Here is a 20,600-nt window from a genome sequence, read left to right as displayed (position 1 = left end):
GTTGATGCTTTTAGTCATGAATCTTCCTGAAAGGAAAAGAGTTCCAAAACTTATGTGTGCTTTCCTCTTCCCATTGCTCACCACAGAATCAGCAGTTTAATCGATATTTTAGTGGCACTGTCCATCCTGATGGGTTATTCTGTCACCACCGCCAGCTTTGTCACCTATGTTGTAAGGGAACATCAGACCAAAGCCAAGCAGTTGCAGCACATTTCGGGCATTGGTGTGACGTGCTACTGGGTAACAAACTTCATTTATGATATGGTGAGTAACTATGTCATTTGCCAGAAAGATAGTATTCATTTGGCATCATTTAATATTGAAGAGTTATTTACTGTAGTTGTTGGAATTATTATCACAAAGACAGTAAATCAGGAAAAAATTATTTATTTGAGTCCAGTGGTTGAAGGACAGAGAAAACTGCTTGACCTCATCTCTGGGACATTTCAGATTTCAAGGGCCCTTGTCAATATGCAGGTTCCTGGGCCCCAGATGGATTAAATCTACATCTTGGGAGTGGAGTGTGGAAGTAGACATTTTAAACAAGATCCCCCTGTTGACTTTAAGTACACTGAAGTCTTAGAGTCACTACTGTGGAGAAATAGAAACTTAGCAGTAAAATAGTCTTACCTAATTGTGCCAAATAATCAAGATTATAAAAATTTAATCAACTAATCGTGAAAACTTCAGAGTAGCAGTCCCTACTGAATGACACATTAGAGAAGATTAGCAGGGAAAAGAAGGAATGTATTTTATTGATATCTCTCTCATTTGCATAAAATGTTCCCAAAGTTCATATGGTTATTCTTGACTCGAAACGTGTCAGTGTTGGCCAAAAGCCCAGGATGAGGATGCATTTGCCTGTGATTATGGTGAAATTGCCTGAGTTGTTGTCAAGATCATTGGCTTGAAGAGTTGGAGAGTAATTAACTGCATATCCATTTTGTTAATGTATCCAGTGAGGTCTGAAATGTGTTCATTGTAGAAGCCAAATCTGAGAGAATGGTAATGACTACTCTGGACGTCATAGAAACTTTCACGTTAAGAAAGCTTCAAGGACAATCTTCTGTGAACGTCTACTTACTACTAAGATTCTGTGGTCTGATAACTGGTGCTCATTCCAATTTAGGAGATTTCCATTCCCGCTCCACCCCACAATACCCCAAAGTAAATTACCACCACCTCTGTTGTGCCTTGCTGCAAACCCTTCCACTTTTGACATTTCGGCTTGCCAACAGAATACTGGTTCTTTGTTCATACACCTGTGATTCCCAGAATGTGTGGGTCCTGCTGCCCTGATGTTTTGCACAGAGTGACTCACATAGATAACCAAGCCTTAGAAATCAACCATCTGAGAGCTGCAGCATTCAAACTGAAATCAATACTTTAGGCTGCCTCTAATACCAAGATACCTGGCTGTCTTATCTTCCTCTCCGAACCTCTGTCACTGAATGATCCCAAGTGTTAAAGCCTGGAGGCAGGAACACCAGGGACTTCTTGTATATCTTTAAAGATGGAAACTGGCTTGACCTCATATTGGAGGAGACAAATTCTCAAGTAAAATCAATGTAAAATAAGCTGAACATTACAAGCAACAGGAACATAAATAAAAATTCACTCCTTCAAATTTTTCTAGGTCAACTTACTGCAGCCTTAAACTAGATGGCTTATTGATTTTTTAAAAAAAATACTTGCCTTATATTAAATATTGTTTTACATACTCCCATAGGTCTTCTACTTGGTCCCTGTAGCATTTTCAATTGGTGTCATTGCAATTTTCAAGTTACCTGCCTTCTACAGTGAAAGCAACCTAGGCGCTGTTTCTCTCCTCCTTCTGCTGTTCGGGTAAGTTGCTGATTGAGCAATGAAAGAGGAACTAACAGAATCAAATGCTCCCAGACACAAATAGGACCTAAACCTCATTAGCTCATTTGCAATTGTCTTGGGGTTTCATTTGACGTGAGTGATGACTAATGATACATTACAATTGCTAGTCCATAGTCTACAAAGTGTAATACCTCTGAAAATTAGTGTCGTTATCATTAAAGAGCACTTACTGGGTGCCAAGTGTTACGCTTACCAATTTATACATGTAATCTAATTTACGCAAAAACACAGGCTTTAGAATGACCAGGAAAATGCACACACATATGTTTTGATAAATTATATGAATACATATAGCATTTATAAGGTATATAAATTTACATATACTTTATCTTTGTATAGATGTTTAACAGGACACACATAATGTTGTTTTTATATCAGGCTAATACAGGTCGACATAATCAGTGCTTAGCATAGCAGTCTTCCTGCCTTGAAAGCATGGGTAGTGTCCCTTAGTTAGCTATTGTTGTTGATGTAGGACCTCTATGTGTCCAGTGTTATTTAATTTTTTCCAGTGTTGCTTAAGCTTGCTCAAAATAGGCTGCCCAGCTTCTCACCAGGTCCTCTCTGCTTAGCTAACCTTCAACGATGCCATTATTTTCCCTCAACTTTAAATTATATGATTTACAGATTGAACTCACAATTCTAAGCAACGAAAGTCTTGCCTGGAAAGGATAACACCACCCCCAGGGGGGATTAATTTGTAGTTGTAATGATGTAGGACTGACTGTTGAAGAATCCTTTTCAAAAAGAGGCTTCTTGCTGTCATGTAAAAAACATCCTTTGGGTTTGTGTGTGTGTGTGTGTGTGTGTGTGTGTGTCAAAAAGAGGAATGAAAGTGAGATCTAGCCACAAGACTTGGCAACTCATCCCTAATGTTTGCTTTTACTTTAGAAACCCATCTACATGTTTATGTTATTGTTTCATAAAACAGAATAATTAAGGCATAATTTTTAATTCTTTGTATGATGGACCTACAGGTATGCCACATTTTCTTGGATGTACTTGCTGGCTGGTCTCTTTCATGAAACAGGAATGGCCTTCATCACTTACGTCTGCGTCAACCTGTTTTTTGGCATCAATTCCATTGTTTCCCTGTCGGTGGTTTACTTCCTATCCAAGGAAAAGCCTAATGATCCGGTGAGGTCCCTTATTAGTCTATTCAACTTCAGCGAATGTATCAGAAGCTTTAACATGTTCAAGGTGGAAAGATTTTTCTTTATTCTGTCTTCCATAAATAGAAAAGAATGTCATTTGGTTCTACTAAATTTAGGAGAGGAGAAACTACCACTTTAAAAGTTTCTCTGTAAGCTCCATCTAGGTTAATGCCTATTATTGTATTTACTGGGAGTTAAAACTATTGACATCAGATAGGTCTTGAATGGAGTGATGGAGGTGAAATCAGACATATTGTGTAGCAGTTCATAAATCATGCCACCAATTGGTCAGCTAGACATTTCGCTCATTAACAAAGCCTTATGGTATGGTGGTGACAAGGAGAATGGTTTAGTTATGTGACTGTAGGATTCATGTGAACATTCATAGGGAAAAACCTAATTCATTCCCTTTCAATCATGTATTGGAATCTACTTCATTGTAAGCATCACTTTCGATTCAGAGCTGAGAATTATGATTAGCGAGAAGAGAAGCACTAACGGTGCCAGGCAATTGAACAGAAAATAATAGAGGGGAAATGAAGTGAACTGAGGAACAGTCAGGCACACGCCAGGAGGAGGAAATTCACGAGGTGAAGCAGTCGGCCTCAAGTGTGAATAACGTGAAAACGAGCCATTTGCTCCTCTTTGAGATGTTGTCTCTCCTCCCATCTCAGTTCGCCTTGTTAGTCCCTCTCTAAGTAGATATCACCTTAGCTTCTGAAATTCTGTAGTGCCAAGTCCTCCTCATCAGGCATCTTCTGATTCTCTCTGTCAAACCCCGACACCCTGGCTACCTAGACAGTCCCAATGTCTAAGGCAGGTCTAGAACTGATTTTGCCTCTGTGTGTGGACCTAATACCTTAGGGCACCCTCAAGAAAAACTCGCTCTCTCTCTACTTGCATTTCAATAATAAACCTCTACCATTTGGTTATAGTAAATATGTTTATGCAAATCCAGCATACATGTGAAATAATGACTGATCTAGACAGAGTTCTCAATATTTGTCTACATCTAACTTACATTTCTGTCCTTGTGTTGGAAGCTTGACACTAAGCTTCAATGTTATTTCTCTTGTTTTAGACTTTAGAACTTATTTCTGAAACCCTCAAGCGAATTTTCCTGATTTTTCCGCAATTCTGTTTTGGCTACGGTTTGATTGAACTATCACAACAACAGTCAGTTCTGGACTTCTTAAAAGCATATGGAGTACAATACCCAAGCGAAACCTTTGAAATGGATAAACTCGGTGCGATGTTTGTGGCTTTGGTCTCCCAGGGCACCATGTTTTTCCTCTTGCGACTTTTAATCAATGAATGGCTAATAAAGAAGCTCAGGTAAATATAACAAAAGCAGTTTTTGATATCCATGATATGCAGGGAGGAGTCAATATTCAGTTTTTCCATTAGTAGTATGGAAATGTTTTGGTCAAAAACTTGAAAAAAATTTGTAACACAATTTGTCACTTGTTTCATTTTTATTTTTATTTATTTTTTTATTTTTTTATTTTTACAGACTACATTTTGATTCATTGTACACAAATGGGGTACATCATTTCGTTTCTATGGTTGTGCACAATGTTTCATTCTACTAAACAGTTATGTCACCTTACATTTCTACAAGTTTTGCTCTAGAATAAGGAGCAAAATTAAATAAGTATAGTTGTCCTTAAAGAGAAAGATTTAGTGCCAGAGAGAGAAAATACGTCATAAACAAAAATTCGATTGTTGTAGGATAGAAAACACTTTCATGGGCAGAAACCAGAAAGAGGATTGAGTATGTGCCTTATTGGCAATGAGTTTGGGTAAAGAAAATCAAAGTGAGGATAGCATCATAAATGAAAAGAAGTACACATAACAAGGACATAGCACTTCTGTTTCTAGTAAGTTTTCCTACAGAAATGTTTGCACAAATGCAGAATTATATATGTTTAAAAAACTATTCATCATAGTAACCATCTTTAATAGCAAAAGAATGGAAACCACCAGCATGTCCTTTATTTAAAGACTAGTTAAATTGTGGGCATACATTCAGAACTACAACACTATGCACCATTAGAAAGAATGATACAATTATCTGTGTAATATTTGGGATGACTTCTAACATTTGTTGAATAAAAATCACAAGGGTCAGAACTATGTATAAATATCATCATTTGAATTCAAATAAATCTATATTATTTACACATACCTCTATTCATGGGCTATCCTAATTGTGGGGGCCTTTGCTGAAGAGAACTTTGTATGACTGAAGACAACTTTTCACTGTATCTTCTTCAGTACCTTTTGAACTTAAATATGTATCACCTATTGAAAAATAAAATTTTAGTTACATAATAAAAAAAGGAAAGACAAGACCAGAGATAGAGAAAAAATTAGGACATTTAAGAAAAGGGTAGTGCAATTTGATTAGAACACAGAATTAAAATGTAATAAAATGTGATAAAAGCTTACCCTCTGGTTGGGAGATTATGGAGTCTCTTGAATGCTTGGTGAAGATTTGGACTTTATTCAGCAAACAAATGGTAGTCCATTAAATGTCTTGAACAGAGTGCCATGATCAAATAGTGCTTTGGGGGTGCAATTTTGTAGAGGCGGTGCAGATCAGAATGGGAGAGTCAGACACTGGCACAGTTTGAGGTTCCTAGAGAAATCTAGATGGGGAGCAAAAGCTCACCATGGGGATAGAAATAGAGATGATTTATGGCTGGACAGTTTAAGGCATTGGCAGTATTTAGAGACTGATGGCATGCATGGATTTTGGAATAGGGAAGATTCAAAGTAAACATCACAATTGGAGTCTCTGGAGCTATCATTGAAAAAACAGAGACATTAGGAGGAAGACCTGGATCGATACATTGGGTTTTCACATTTTATTTGTTTTGTTTGGTTTTGGTATTTGGTAGGCAAGATATTGAGGTGGGTTTGGAACTTAGTGAGTTTGCAGAGCTGTTAACCCTCAAATATTGTCTAGATCCTGGGTGAGACATTGATAGTGAAGAGCATAGAGAATAACCCCCATGTTATTGATAATTTTAAAATATAGAGATCTGCTTATAGCATTGGGCTTATAGTTAACACTACCATATTGTACACTTAAAGCTTAGTTAAAAAAATGGATTCATGTTTTGTGTTATCACAATTTCAAAAGAGAGAGAAAGGGAGGTGGAGATGAAGAAGAGGAAAAGAAAAAGAAGGATTTTTTTTTTGTTTTTTGTTTGTCTTAAAAACATGGTGACTGCTCTTGGGTTTGTAATTATTGATTTTACTAATACTCTGAACCCCCTCTTAGGGACTAATTTTAAAACACATTTGTATCTCCTTATTACTGAATTTAAGGGTTCTGAATGTTAACAGTGGATCTGTAAACATTTAAGACATGGAAAACAAAAACCACTTCCTAAATATCATGGTAAATATGGTGAAGAGAATCCATACTAGTTTTTTTCTTTTAGCTATTTGGGTCACAGAGTACATGATAATTTTAAAAGAAGCATAATAATGAAAGGTATACTTTCAGTGAAGTGAAAACACATTAAAACATGTCAAAATTGAGTGCTGACCTTTCAAAATCATTGATGTAAAATCACTGGGTCCATCTCTTAGACTCTTCTTCAGAAAATTTAGTTCCTCACCTGTGGCAGAGACAATAGATGAAGATGAAGATGTGCGGGCTGAGAGACTGAGGGTGGAGAGTGGAGCAGCTGAGTTTGACCTGGTCCAGCTCCATCGTCTCACAAAGACCTACCAACTCATCCACAAAAAGATTATTGCTGTAAACAACATAAGCATTGGGATACCCGCTGGAGAGGTAAAGAACTGTGTCTTGTTTCTATCCTTTTTAGTGGCATAAGTGACAAATAAGAATCTTTAATTATTTAAATTCAATTTGTTTTTTTGGAAACATAAAAGTTAAACTCTGAAGATTTCCATAAAGAGTGTGTGTGTGTGTGTGTGTGTCTGTGTGTGTGTGTGTGTGTAATTTACATGTCTATATTACTTGCCCTAGGAATCTGCCCTCTTGGCAGGGGGATTCATTAATAGCCATCCCACAGCAAGTCCTGATTCCTTTCCCAAATTCTTGTCCTCTCTGGGGTAGGGTGGACTTTCCTGCAGAAAGCCTGTTCAGGCAGGTTTCTCTCTTCAACCTTTCATTTCCAGACCTTTCCAAAAGATACCATGAAGAAATCAGAAGTTCTCAGGGGAAAAAAAAAAAAAAGGGTCCCAGAACAGCATCCATTTTTATTCTTGCTGTTTTCACAGACACAATATGAAGGCAACTTTGAAAAAAGAAAAAAGAATATGGCTATTTCCCTTAGTTTTCTGGGAAAAACTGCAAACTTCATACACTCAGTTTATTAAGCAACATAAAAAATTATTGCTTTAGCAGCTTATTCAGTAAAGTTGTGATTTTGTGTGAATAGTGTGAAATCTATAAATGTAATTACTTCATTGGGTGAGCATATCTTACTAGTGAGGTATTTTACTGGTGTCACAGAAAGGAGCGATAAGGCAATATGTAAAGCAGGTCCTCTGTGTACATACAAATGTTCAGGTGGTGAAAGGGAAAAAAATACATACATACCCATTTCTTTTAAAAGAGAAAGCTTCTACCTAATGCCATGAATAATTCTGATGATTTTTTTCCCCCTTGGAAATGATTTCACCAGGGGAGAAGGAAAGACACAACAATAGCAGTGTGTCTAAGCTTTTAATCTTTTTCTCCCTCACACTAGTGCTTTGGCCTTCTTGGGGTGAACGGAGCAGGGAAGACCACCATATTCAAGATGCTGACTGGGGACATCATTCCTTCCAGTGGAAACATTCTGATAAGAAATAAGACTGGGTATGAACAATTCGAATTTTCGCTTACTAAAAGCACCATAATTAAAACAATTTCAGTGAACATTTTTATGTAAATTTAGTAGTTGTATTATTAAAATTTTGGACAGGAAAAAACTATTCAAGTGAAGGAATATTTTTAAGACTTAAAGTATGACTCTGATAGAGGGATTATTTTATCTTTTTTTATCAAAATTACCAACTCCTGTGACTAAAATAGAGCCACCTGCCCAACACTTGGGGACCAAGAGAGACAGGTCTTTTGAAACTCACATGCTTTTGATCTTCTCAATTCAGATCACTGGGTCATGTGGATTCTCACAGCTCATTAGTTGGCTACTGCCCTCAGGAAGATGCCTTAGATGACCTGGTGACTGTGGAAGAACATCTGTATTTCTATGCCAGGGTGCACGGAATTCCAGAAAATGATATTAAAGAAGTGAGTACGCATGTGAAAAACTCGTTCCTTTGAAGACCATTGCTGTTTCTGTTTCTCAGTCCACCACACCCCCCCACAAAACCAACTTGACCTCTGGAAAACTGTGACATTTTCCTCCTAGCAATGACAATGAACCTGTCTTAGCTTGATTGTGTGTCCTGCATACACACCTATGAACTCAGCTTTAGAAACTCTTCAGCCCATGTTTGTTCAGTTACCCTTTTAAGAACTGTCAAACAGAGGATCATGCTTGCATTAGGCTGTGAGTCAGGCATGTGTTGCTGATGCCTGTACTTCCTCTGGTGTTCAAATAAGCATTGATACCCAGAATTAACTGCAGAATGCCTGATGGAAACAGAACATCTTCCATTCTTATTTTTTTATATTTTGATGCTGGGGATTGAACCCAGGGCCTTACATATGCTAAGCACACGCCCTACCACTGACCTATGTCCCCAGTCCCACATTTTGACTTTTAATCTGTGACTCTATCTCACTGCAGCTATTTGCCTTTGTAATGGGATGGCTAACCCTTAGGGCAGTTTCCTCTGTTTTGCAACCCTGGAGACCTGCTATATAAAGTCCAACTAGGATTTCATTATTTGCCAGGGCTATTTAACTACAGAAATAACCATAAGAACCCATGATTCCTAATGCACTAAAGTTTTGATAGTAGGTCAGTTTTAAATAGACTTAAAGCCTTTGTGACAAATCACCTCTCAGTAAGAAAAAGATGAAGCAGTGATGACAATCAATGAGAAACCTGCCTTTGAAATCTCTTTTAGTTCTTTTAAGCTTTTTAAGCTTTATAGGAGAATCCTGTGGTAATGCAGCATAAAGTACAATCTGCAGTTGTAAACACACATACACACATGCACACATTTGGGAAAAGAATCCCATTTGAAAATGAGTCTCTGATGGATTGCTTTTTATTTCTTAAAATAAATGATGAATTTTGAAGTGGGTCTTTGAAAATGAAAATAAAAATCTATGATGAATTTAAATGTTTTCTTTTTTCCTAGAACTATATTGTCCAGGATGAAATTTTCTTTCCACAAGCTGATTTTCTTCCATTTGGCGCTTTAAGGGTTTGGACAGAGAAAGGTCAAGCTAATTCTTCTTTTATTATCCACAGACTGTTCATAAACTCCTTAGGAGACTTCACTTGATGCCCTACAAGGACAGAGCTACCTCTATGTGCAGTTATGGCACAAAAAGAAAATTATCCACCGCACTGGCCTTGATAGGAAAGCCTTCCATTCTACTCCTGGTAAGAGAATCATTAGGAAAAAGGCTACTAAGTCATTTAAACAGCACATCCGCTTATGCATCATCTTTATCAGAGTCAGTATTTAGTGAAGTCTCACTATGTGCCAGTTACTGTGCAGAACACACCATCTAATTAAGGGACTTAACATCAGCGTGTAACTTGTTACCACAATAGGTCCTCAGAAAACACCTTTTGTCTTCTGAAGCAATATAGCTCTCAGTGAGAACATGTAGCATGGGAATGAGAATTAGCTGAAACAAATTCAGGGTATTCAAATAACTTTGTGAAGTAATGGAACGTGGCAAAAATTTAATTCCTATTTGTTGATTAAATCATATCTCTTTATTAGGAACAGATCAGATAAACTAGGATTTTCCAAGACACATTTTAGAACAATGTGTTGTGCTATGATTTTATTTCTTTGAAGTTTAAAAATATGAGTTACCTAACTGGAAATGGGATGGATAATATACCACGCTATTGTATCTGAATTTGGGAGAGGGATAGCAAGAAATCTATTCTACATTCATATTGTCATTAAGAGTTGGAAAATTAAATTGATCACCTGGAAATATAAATTGCATATAGGAAGATATAGTAGTCTGTTCCTCAGGCCCAACATTGCAAAAGGCTATTATTTCAGAGAAACAAACCTGCCCTTATTTTGGAAGATCCCCTTCATTCAGTGACCTCCAAACTCTGAAAAAGCATTAACTTATGCAATAAAAATCCAGTTATAAATCACCACATTATTCCAGAGATTAAGTCATACAGTGGATCAAATCATTGAAATTGCCCAGATAGAATGATGCACAGCCCATCTTTCTGTAATACCGGCAGCTTCTAATGCACAGCATCCCTGCCAATCGATGCTTATAATAGAATTCTATTGTGTAAGTGCCCCTTAAATTGAACACAACAATCCTTAGGCACCCCTGTGAGATAATACATGTAAAGCATTTTAAAATATTAAAAGCACTACTTAAATGCTGTATAGTAATGAGCCAAATGAAATACAAGCTCTGAGCAAAAGACCCTGTTTTTTCCCTTCTACATTTGTTTACTATGTATGCTGTTTCCTTCAAAACTAGAAACAGTAGCTGTCTTTTACTGTTTTCCCAAATTAACAGTCACTCTTTTCTTTAAATTTAACATATTACTATAATGATAAGTCTCTGATTAGCCTGTGTATTTTCCATTTCAGATACATTTTTAAAATTTTTACCTACTCTTGACCAATATTTCATTTCTTTAATCGTCTGTCAGGATCTATTATTGCTTATTTAGATTATCTGTTGTTACATTTTGAATTTGGTGTCTGAACACTTTTGAAAGCATCATTGACTTTGAAAAATAATGTCTACTTCCACTTGGCAACTTCTGCAAATCTTGTTTTTATTTTCCAAGGAGTGTTAAATTTCAATTAATAACATAAAACTAAAAATACACCTCAAACATATTAACTGAAATGTCAAATTGTGTTCTTTTCTGCTTCGCATAGCACGTTATCACTCGCAGTCACAATTCTGCTTTCATGAGCAAGATAGCAATCTTGTTGATGTAGCTTCCAATATATATGTGACAATGTAAAATTAAATGTAAAAATCCTGCCTTGTCAGTAACTGAAGAAGAATTTTTTCCAAAGAAACATAAGAGATGGATGTAAAGCCACAGGGTGTCAACTTTAGTGAAACACTTTTTTAAACAGATTGACAATTTTAAATAGCTAATTTTGAGCTTTTTGACAGCAGCAGAAAGAGACCTATTAAGTATAAAACAAGTTTAGTCATAGGACTTTGAAAACAGATTTCTGTTCTAGGGAATTGAGACGCAGTGATTCATGTAAAGAACCTCATCAAAACTTAATTAATTTGATAAATTTTTCTTGTAACTCCCTATTAAGGATGAGCCGAGCTCTGGGATGGATCCTAAGTCGAAACGGCACCTCTGGAAGATCATTTCAGAAGAGGTACAGAACAAATGTTCTGTCATCCTCACATCTCACAGGTAAATTGAAAGGACCTTTAAAGTCAAATGGTGCTCTTCTAGAATTACTTTTTTAGCTGAAAAAAGTAATCCCATGTAACTTATTTAGATGATCAACACCACAATTGTATGGAAGTGTTTTATGTTTGTAGACTATGGGCAAGTCAAGCAGATTTCATGGCGAGAATATTGGGGTGGGGCAGAATATAGGGTCAAAGCAGTGTTTTTGAAAACAATTTTTTTCATGAACCTATAGCCCTCTTAACTCAATGATGGTTCCCTATTCCCTATCAAATAAAGTTCAGGATCCTTAGGCTTAGTGTGCAAGGCCTTCTATTATCTAGCCTCTAAATCTCCAGCCTCTTTTTCCTGCGACACTCTGCTATCAATTCATCTGAACAACCCCTGCTTCTGCATGCTCACACTGCCCCTTCCTATCTCCTTTCTTCAGCTGTGCTTTCTACTTGAAATAGTCTCTTCGCAAAATATCTCCATGTTCTAATCTTACCAGTTTTTCTAGAACCATTTCATTTGCCTCCCCTTCCATAAAGTAGTCCCCCTGAATCAGCTAAGCATAAGAGGTACTAAAGCATTTTATCTGTGGTTTTCTTATAAGGTTGGCCTTGTGTTATCATTTGTGTTAAGTTCACCTTGCATTATAATGATCCTATAGTGGAAAAAGCATTAGATTTGTTTATTACCAAGAGACTTATTTATATCCTAGCTTTGTCCCCAGCACACTGGAGCCGATCATTTCATTTCCATGAACATTTGCATGAAGTAGACAGGGTGATACGTAAGATTGCCTCCAGTTCTCATTGTCCATGAAGTGAGAGAGCATGTAATTGAGTACAGGTTAACTAGTTATAAATCCAAAACATAAAAGCCAACCAGAGTATGAGGCATAATGAAAAAGCTCGGGGTTATTTTGGAAACCTTTCTTAGGAAATGTACATCCTGAGTCAGAGCCTAAAAGAGTTCGAAAGAAATATTGAATTTGATAGAGGGGGCATTCCAGGTAAAAGAGATGGCCTTGAGTTTTAGAAGAAACACTAATAAACCCTACCTGAAGACATCCCATTTATATTTTAAGAGATTCTTTTTTTTGGTTCTCCTCCAGGAGAGATTTCTAAGGTGCTATAATGAAATGATTAAACTTGTGCTTATGAACTTCAACCCAGTTTTCTATGCTCTGAATGTTGATGTGATTCTGCTCTCTTTCAGCATGGAGGAATGTGAAGCTCTCTGTACCAGGCTGGCCATTATGGTAAACGGGAGATTCCAATGCATAGGATCTTTGCAGCACATAAAAAGCAGGTAAAGAACAAATATGTTGTTTAACACATTATATAGGACTATCAATCTAATGGGCACTGCTGTTAGTTTCAAGGATTATCTCAGCAACCTGTTCTGCATGTAGTAAAACAGGTACGGAAAAGCTAATCATTGTGAGTAATCATTGACTCACCTTAAATTTAAATTATTTTATTGAGGGTTCATTATATTTTTCTCGTTAATAACTCCAATCTTAGAGGGCCTAAAGCTAATAATAATAATAATAAACAATCTACAACTGAAATATTCTCAGGAACTAATTTTAAGAGTTTACTAAATAAATTAGACCTTGACAAGTATATGAAGGCATAGAATTTTATCTAGCATGTTCATTTGCCATTTGTCCAGACTTTCAGTAAGCTATGTAACATTTTTACCACATTGAAAATTTTTTAATCAAGAATACATTGTGGGGCTGGGACGGTAGCTCAGTGGTAGGGTGCTTACCAAGCACGTGTGAGGCATTGAGTTCAATCCTCAGCACCACATAAAAATAAATAGAACAAAGGTATTGTGTCCATCTACAACTAAAAAAATTTAAAAAAAAAAAAGAATACATTGTGGGGCTGGGGTTGTGACTCAGTGGTAGAGTGCTTGCCTCTTGTGCAAGAGGCACTGGGTTCGATTCTCAGCACCACATAAAAAATAAATAAATAAAATAAAGCTGTTGTGTCCGTCTAAAACTAAAAATATTTCTTTTAGAAAAAGAATACATTGGGGTTGTGGCTCAGTGGTAGAGCACTTGCCTAGCACATGTAAGGCACTGGGTTCGATCCTCAGCACCACATAAAAATAAATAAATAAAGTTATGGTGTCCATCCACAACTAAAAAAAAATTTTTTTTAAAAGAGTACATTGGGGAAATGTACAGAAATATCATATTATCATCAAATTCAAATTAATAGTTTATATTCACCAGGATGTATATGCATTTATACATATCCATGTTAATCTCCAAACTTCAGGATGATACTTTATAACTTCCTACACAACAACTTGACTTATAAAATAGTATTATCCAAGATAAGGAAAAAAAGATGAGAGGCCTTTTGTTGCTCTTAGGGAGGTTGTTTTAACTCGTTCAAAAACTCTATTCTTGGTGTAGTTAACTCTAGTGTGCTTATTTAGTGTTTATTTTTAAACCCCCCATGATTTTGATCTTCATTGTTGAGACCAAACCTCCAATGCCCCACCCCTCAAGGCTTTGCTTGCTTTAAATTAGAAAGTATTTAACTCCAGAAATTGGCATCCTTTGTCAATTTATTGATGTCAAAGAAAGTCAAGATTTTGTTGTTTTTTTTTTCTCAATCATGCTTTTGCCCCAAGAATCTGACTTAGTACAGAGGTAGAAATAAATAAAAAATCATGGCAGTGAACTTATTTCAAGTTTGCAACATGCCCTGAACTTTTATGGCAAAATGATAGTCTTTATATAAGAAAATGGTCGGCTCGGGTCCTATTTCATTATCTAGAATTCCAGGGGAGCTATTTTGGCAAAATGTAACTCATACTGTATTTTGCACTTTTTCTTTCTAGGTTTGGACGTGGATTTACTGTCAAGGTTCACTTGAAGAATAACAAAGTGAGCATGGAGACCCTCACGAGGTTCATGCAGCTCCATTTTCCAAAAACGTACTTAAAGGTAAGTGCTGCCTGCCTGCAGAGCTTACCAGCTTTGACGATCAGAGTCCAGCCCCACAGTGAAAGTCCACCACATTAGCTCAAGTTGCGTCAGATACTCTGAAGCACACTTCTTATGAACAAATAGAATTTCAAGTTATTTATTTTTGTAGCTTTTTAAAGTTAACATAGTCCTTTCCTAGGCAGGTATTTATTTCTTCCTCACAAAGGTTTTATGTCTACACCATATTCGTTTTCAAGTTGAATGCATTGCCAGTTTACTAGTTATATATGTTAGGGAACTGAGGGGTAACAGGTATCACAGGACCAAGGGCACTTCTTAGAAAACAAAAAAGTTAACTAGTTCCAGAGTATTATACCTGAATCAGGTTATCTCCTTTGTTCCTCTCGTTTGAAAAATAAACCCACAAAAATTTGTATAACCCTCAAGTCCCAGAGTAATTGAAATATTGCATCAACTTTAACTGACATATGCATTGCCTAGCAACAGAATGGACACATAAGGTTATAAGCATAGAAATCTCCTGCAGTATGTTCTTAAAATTAATGTACTTCCTTCTTGATGGAACAGCAATTCATAGAAGCTGATGAAATGGCAAATAATTGTTAAAAGGAAATCAGATTTGTAATAATGAAAAGAAATCACAAAGCCAGGGGCTCAGTCCAGATGTGCTGGGTGATACCCAGCAAGACATTTAGTCTCTGAACCTCATTTTTCTCATTTGTAAATAAAAATAAACATCTACTTCACAAAATTGATGTGAGAATTAAATAATAGTATCCATAAAGATACTTCATACTCTATAAAGCACAATATTAATGTGAACTGATTTAGAGAACAAAACAATGCATTTTTAAATTAACTCTTGTATCTTTACAAATTCCTTTTGCCTCAGTCTCCACAGGCATTGGCTAACTTCTCTGTAAAATAATAGCTTTCATGATTCTTATCAAGACCCATTTTCTATCATTTAAATTTAAATCCAATTTTAAGTTAAAGGATACCTTTGATGCACAAATTGCTTTGGTCATACACTTTTTCTTTTGGTGAATTTCTGAGCTGAAATCTTTATTTACTGAGTGATGAAATTACATTTTTCCTGGTCTGTTCCTCTTGAGACTAGCACTGCACAGGCAAATGAAGTGATGATAAAAGTTTGATTTCTCCCTGAGCAGATCATGCTTTACAAGTCTGCAGTGTTTTCTAGATTCTAGAAGGGAAACAGCCAGACCAACAATTGAAGGTAGAAATAAGGAAGGTGGCCAGATCGCAGTGATAGGCATAATACAAAAAGATTCCATGGGGTAGGCCATGCACTGAGCAAAGGGGTGTGGAAAAGGAGGAGGTCTTGAGGAACAGGCTGAAATACACCATCCTGATCAGATCCATAAAAAATACAGGGGTAGGTTCTGGAATAAGAAAGCATCCCAATCAAACTAGTGTTTAGAAAGATTACCATAGCTGCTCTATGCCAGAGTAAATCAGAGTCTCTGGTTTTTAGGCTTCTGAAGAGGCTATTGCGGTAACTCAGATGTGGAGTGATAAGTGTCAAGTTAATAATATCCATGGTACAAATAGAGAGGAAAAGTTCAATTTGTACGCTATCTTAGAGAAAACTCAAAGATATGGTAACTGATTAAATATTCAGAAAAGTGGTGTTATTGATACTCCAGGGCAGTAAGAATAGAGTACTAGTGATAACTATTGACTACAATTTTAAAAACTGAAAAGAATTTTAGGAGAATTGAGAAAGGATGTGACATCATTTGAATGAGTCTCTCCTAGACAGTGCTTTTGAAATGTAATGTCATCAGCCAATATCAACTGAACGGCTAATTCCTAGCTTTTCAGAACTGTAACATAAAGATACAATTTCTAAAATTGATCTCAGAGAAAGATTATGTGAGCTGAGCATAAACTGACATGTGAGACACCATTCCATGAATTTTTTTTCAGGCAAGATTATGACTTTATAAGTGACTGTGAATGCAGAATGGTTTGGAATTTTCATTAGCTTTTTAATTTGTTTTCTTTTTGACGTTCATAAAATTTTTCATTTCATCTTTACAAGCTGTTAGTCTGAAAACACCCCTTATTTACACAGTAGCATCATTTTCAGTGGAATGAATTTCAATATTTTTCTTTGCTCTCAGTAAAGTTACATCTAATCAAGTCAATATTACCTAACATTGCAAAATAATTTTTTTTGATTCCCACAGGATCAGCACCTTAGCATGTTAGAGTATCATGTGCCAGTCACAGCAGGTGGAGTAGCAAACATTTTCGATCTGCTGGAAACCAACAAGGCTGCTTTAAATATCACGAATTTCCTAGTGAGTCAGACCACTCTGGAAGAGGTAAGATGTATGCTAGGATCCATGTGCACAGTGTCACATATTAATTATTATGCATCCTGGTTATTTCTTTTTAATGACATTCAATTTATTTTTAATTGAAGCAACATCTAATCTTGCACCTGAAAAACTTAGCAAAGAGCCTAATTTATTTCTAACTGCATTTGGGGTTATTAAAAAAAGAAAAAGATGTGAAAGGCATTAACTATTTTTTAAAGGAGAAATGAAGATTTTTCTATTCTATATCCATAAATTTACATGTACATGTGAGGCAACAAAACACTTTTTTTGAGCTACAAAATGAATAGCTGTCAATGCTGTCCTTAGTCTCTCCTGGTAGGTTTCGTAAAGAACATTTCATTGGTTTCCTGGATTAAGGTGAGATGGGAGAAGATGGAGAGAATTTGCGGAACTTTAGGTCTACTAAATCCACACAATTAAAGCAGCCACTGCAGAATCCTGTTCTTTCACTTTCATCTGTCTTAATTACATTTACAGTCAACAGCTGGAGACTCAGTAGGTCCCTCGTCGTCACCTCTGCACTGTCTTAACTTAGTGCGGCCCAGCCAATGTGACATATAGAATGTTTGACTGTGTCTGTCATTGGAAAGGTTCTGAAAATAAGTCCTGACAGACCTCTGTTAATGTATCACGCTGTATTTTATGAACAACTTTTTCAATGAGACTGTAGACATCTTAATAGGGACTTGAGATGAGATTTAGTCTTTGACTAAAAGATTTAGTCTTTGACTCGTGACCAACTACCAGCATCATACCTGGCAAAAACTAAATGCTTGATAGTTTTTGGATGAGTCTATGACTAATAGATTTAAGGACTTCAAAAAGTACAGAGTTCTGCCTGTTAAATAATTGGCTAACTAAACAAGAATGTGGGCTTTCTATACAAATCCTATTTTAGTGCATTATCTTTACAAACTAGTAAAATTTCTACCAACATTTTTATATAAACATTTGCTAGGAATTTTAAGCTAGGCTCCTTGTTTATACTTGATAGAGATATTGATATAAATCATACAGATACAGATATATGACTATAGATATTTGGTTATAGCTTTAGATTTAGATATTATTGTAGATATAATTATAGTCATAAATATAATCAGAGATGTAGGTGTTATTTTCAAACTCCAGTTAAAGTTGACTATATAAAAGGACTCCCAGTGAGAATATGTATATACCAATGGGCATGCCCCTCCTGTGTGTGTGTGTGTGTGTGTGTGTGTGTGTGTGTGTGGAGAAATCACCTTAATTTTTCCTTTGATTTACCAGCACTAATGGCCTTGTTTTCCTTTAAAATAATAACAGGTTTTCATCAACTTTGCCAAAGACCAAAAGTCCTATGTAAATGCTGATACCAGTAGCCAAGGTTCCACCGTAAGTTTAGACTCACAGGATGACCGGATAGAGTCTTAGTAGATCTGCAACACATTCAATTTCAGCAAATGGCCAATGGATGCATTTTGAAGAAGACATCAAATCCCTTCCTCGAAATCTCCTCATTTGAAAGTGTTATACTGTACAGCAGTTGCCATTGTGTTAGAATTACAAGTTATAAATGAAAAGATTTTTTTCTGAGGTTAGCGAATGTTATTGATACAGGAACGGAATTCTGTATTCTCAACACTGTGAGCAAAACGTATGCGTTCTTATGCGAAGGTGAGACCACCTGTTGATGAATGTCTTAATTTATTACTTTCAATAAAAAAAGATAGCTTAAAGGCATGTATATTAGTAGCTGAAAAGTAAGAGTGAAGAAGAAGAGGAAGGTGGATTGGGGTAGGTTGGGTTGGGTGAACGAACAAAATAATTTATTTCTAGAAAATAACAGAATGCACATCATCACGAATGACTCCACTGTGATGTGTCAAGTGCTAAAGGCCCAATTAACACTGGCAGTAGGCCATAGGCACAGTGTCTACAGGTGTGTGTGTGTGTGTGTGTGTGTGTGTGTGTGTGTGTGTGATGTAGTACAATTGGGGACATACTGAACCCAAAGAAATGCTTTCTACAAGAGTGCCATAAAGGGGGCAGCTTACCCTGGTGGTAAGCAGAACTTCCTTCCTGTCCTGCCTTGCCAATCATAAGGCACAGGTAGAGCCAGAAACTAATTGATCTTCAGGTGGGAAGTAGGTGCATCAGATGAGCAAATACAAACCCTGAAAACTGATTAAGAGTTCATGTGCTGCTGGCAGGCGACATTTTTAAAACTCTTACAGAAACCCTCATATCCCATGTTTCTCCTCAGGAAACGTTTCTGTGGAGGGAAAATGAATATGAACATAATTTTCAGCTAATTTCCCTGCTGACCCAGAATTGTGTGGCTTTGGATAGACTTCTTAATAATGCCAAGTTCTGAAACCCTCACAGAAGGTGCTTTATGAACCGTGCGTGTGTGTGTGTGTGGTATGTGTGTATGTGTGTACACATGCTTGTGTGTGTATGTACAAGTTTTCCATTTTTGGCACAATTGTTTCTGTTTCAAATACCAATAAACTCCAAGTTTAGGAAAAAAACCATTCATGATGTCATTTCGTTTATTATAGAAGAGCTGAGAAACTCAAAACAGAAGTCATGAGGTCCACAAGTCCCCTATGTTCTGTCCCTGCTATCTTCTCCATCCTCAACCATCTCCCTGCTCTTTAGGATCTCGCCTGCTTGAAACGCCTCTGCATCTCAAACCTTCACACAGCTGTTCCCTCGTGGGGCATGCTCTTCCCCTACACTTTGTGCCCAGCTAACAGTCTTGAGAAATGTGACAGTTTCTCAGAGAAGCTTTACTGCCCTGCTTCCTAGGTATAAATCTGACCGCCCTGTTCTAATACCATATCTTTGTACCTCCTACCTTTCCTTTTTGTCAAATCATGCATCGTAATTTGTCATGCAGACCAAGAATACATATCTTAACAGATGGCAACAGGGTTTCTCTTGGGATCCAAAATGCATTTGGTGAGTATAATGTATAGATAAACCTTTTGGAGTAAAAGTGTAGCTTTGAGAATGTGGATATCTTCAGAGGCCGAGGAGACAAAAAATATGGCCAAGCTTCATCAAAAAAAGAAAAGGCATCTGCTTTCTGGAATTTTTTTTTTTTTTTTTTTGGTTGGTTGGTCACTTGACTGCTTCTGAGGAAGGAAAAGGAGAGAAAAGACATTGAGGAAAGAGGAACCAGTGAGCTGATGGACAGTTGAGTATTGAAGAGAGGAAAATTGACAAGAGAGGGAAGGGGTTGAAAGGACATTTGAAACTATGAATATCCAAATACCTTTTTCACATTTATTCACTGTGCATCCTTACTGTGGGCAGTCCTTATTACCGTCAAATCTTCATTAAACTTAGTCACATTTGCAAAGGCTTTGCATGAATGAGTGTGCTGTGCAAACAGGAAGACATGTGCTCACCCCTTCTTCCTTTGAGGAGCAGAACAGTGCTGCTTCATCTCAGAATGAGAAGCCTAAAGGCAGAGGGGACCATGAGTAGGGGGTCCTGGAACCAGTGCTGAGCAGGGCTTCTGGCCATCCCAGGACATGGATGGAAGATTCCAGACCATCTTACCTATTTTCCATGAATAGGAGAGCTGCAACTGTCTCTGGACCACTCTACCTGCACATTTATTTGTGTAGTATTTCTTTCCCTTACTAGACTTGAAATTTGTCAAGGACTGAGCTCTATTTTG

General features: G+C 36.8%; 1 protein-coding gene across 1 annotated transcript in view; it reads left to right on the top strand.

The window, feature by feature from the left end:
* Abca12 (ATP binding cassette subfamily A member 12) overlaps positions 1-19,465 on the top strand; it is a 168,821-nt gene extending 149,356 nt beyond the window's left edge. The window contains 13 exon segments of the mRNA XM_047547620.1: positions 87-264; positions 1,730-1,845; positions 2,865-3,024; positions 4,123-4,376; positions 6,645-6,849; positions 7,775-7,884; positions 8,178-8,319; positions 9,455-9,589; positions 11,493-11,596; positions 12,800-12,892; positions 14,447-14,552; positions 16,772-16,909; positions 18,233-19,465. Of these exon segments, the coding sequence (XP_047403576.1) occupies positions 87-264; positions 1,730-1,845; positions 2,865-3,024; positions 4,123-4,376; positions 6,645-6,849; positions 7,775-7,884; positions 8,178-8,319; positions 9,455-9,589; positions 11,493-11,596; positions 12,800-12,892; positions 14,447-14,552; positions 16,772-16,909; positions 18,233-18,340 (1,849 nt within the window). The 3' untranslated portion in view covers positions 18,341-19,465.
* Positions 19,466-20,600: the final 1,135 nt, after the last annotated feature.

Source organism: Sciurus carolinensis, chromosome 3, assembly GCF_902686445.1.
Source record: "Sciurus carolinensis chromosome 3, mSciCar1.2, whole genome shotgun sequence".
NCBI classification, from domain to species: domain Eukaryota; kingdom Metazoa; phylum Chordata; class Mammalia; order Rodentia; family Sciuridae; genus Sciurus; species Sciurus carolinensis.
Note: the sequence above shows the minus strand (reverse complement) of the source record. Positions and strands in the feature narration are given on the sequence as shown.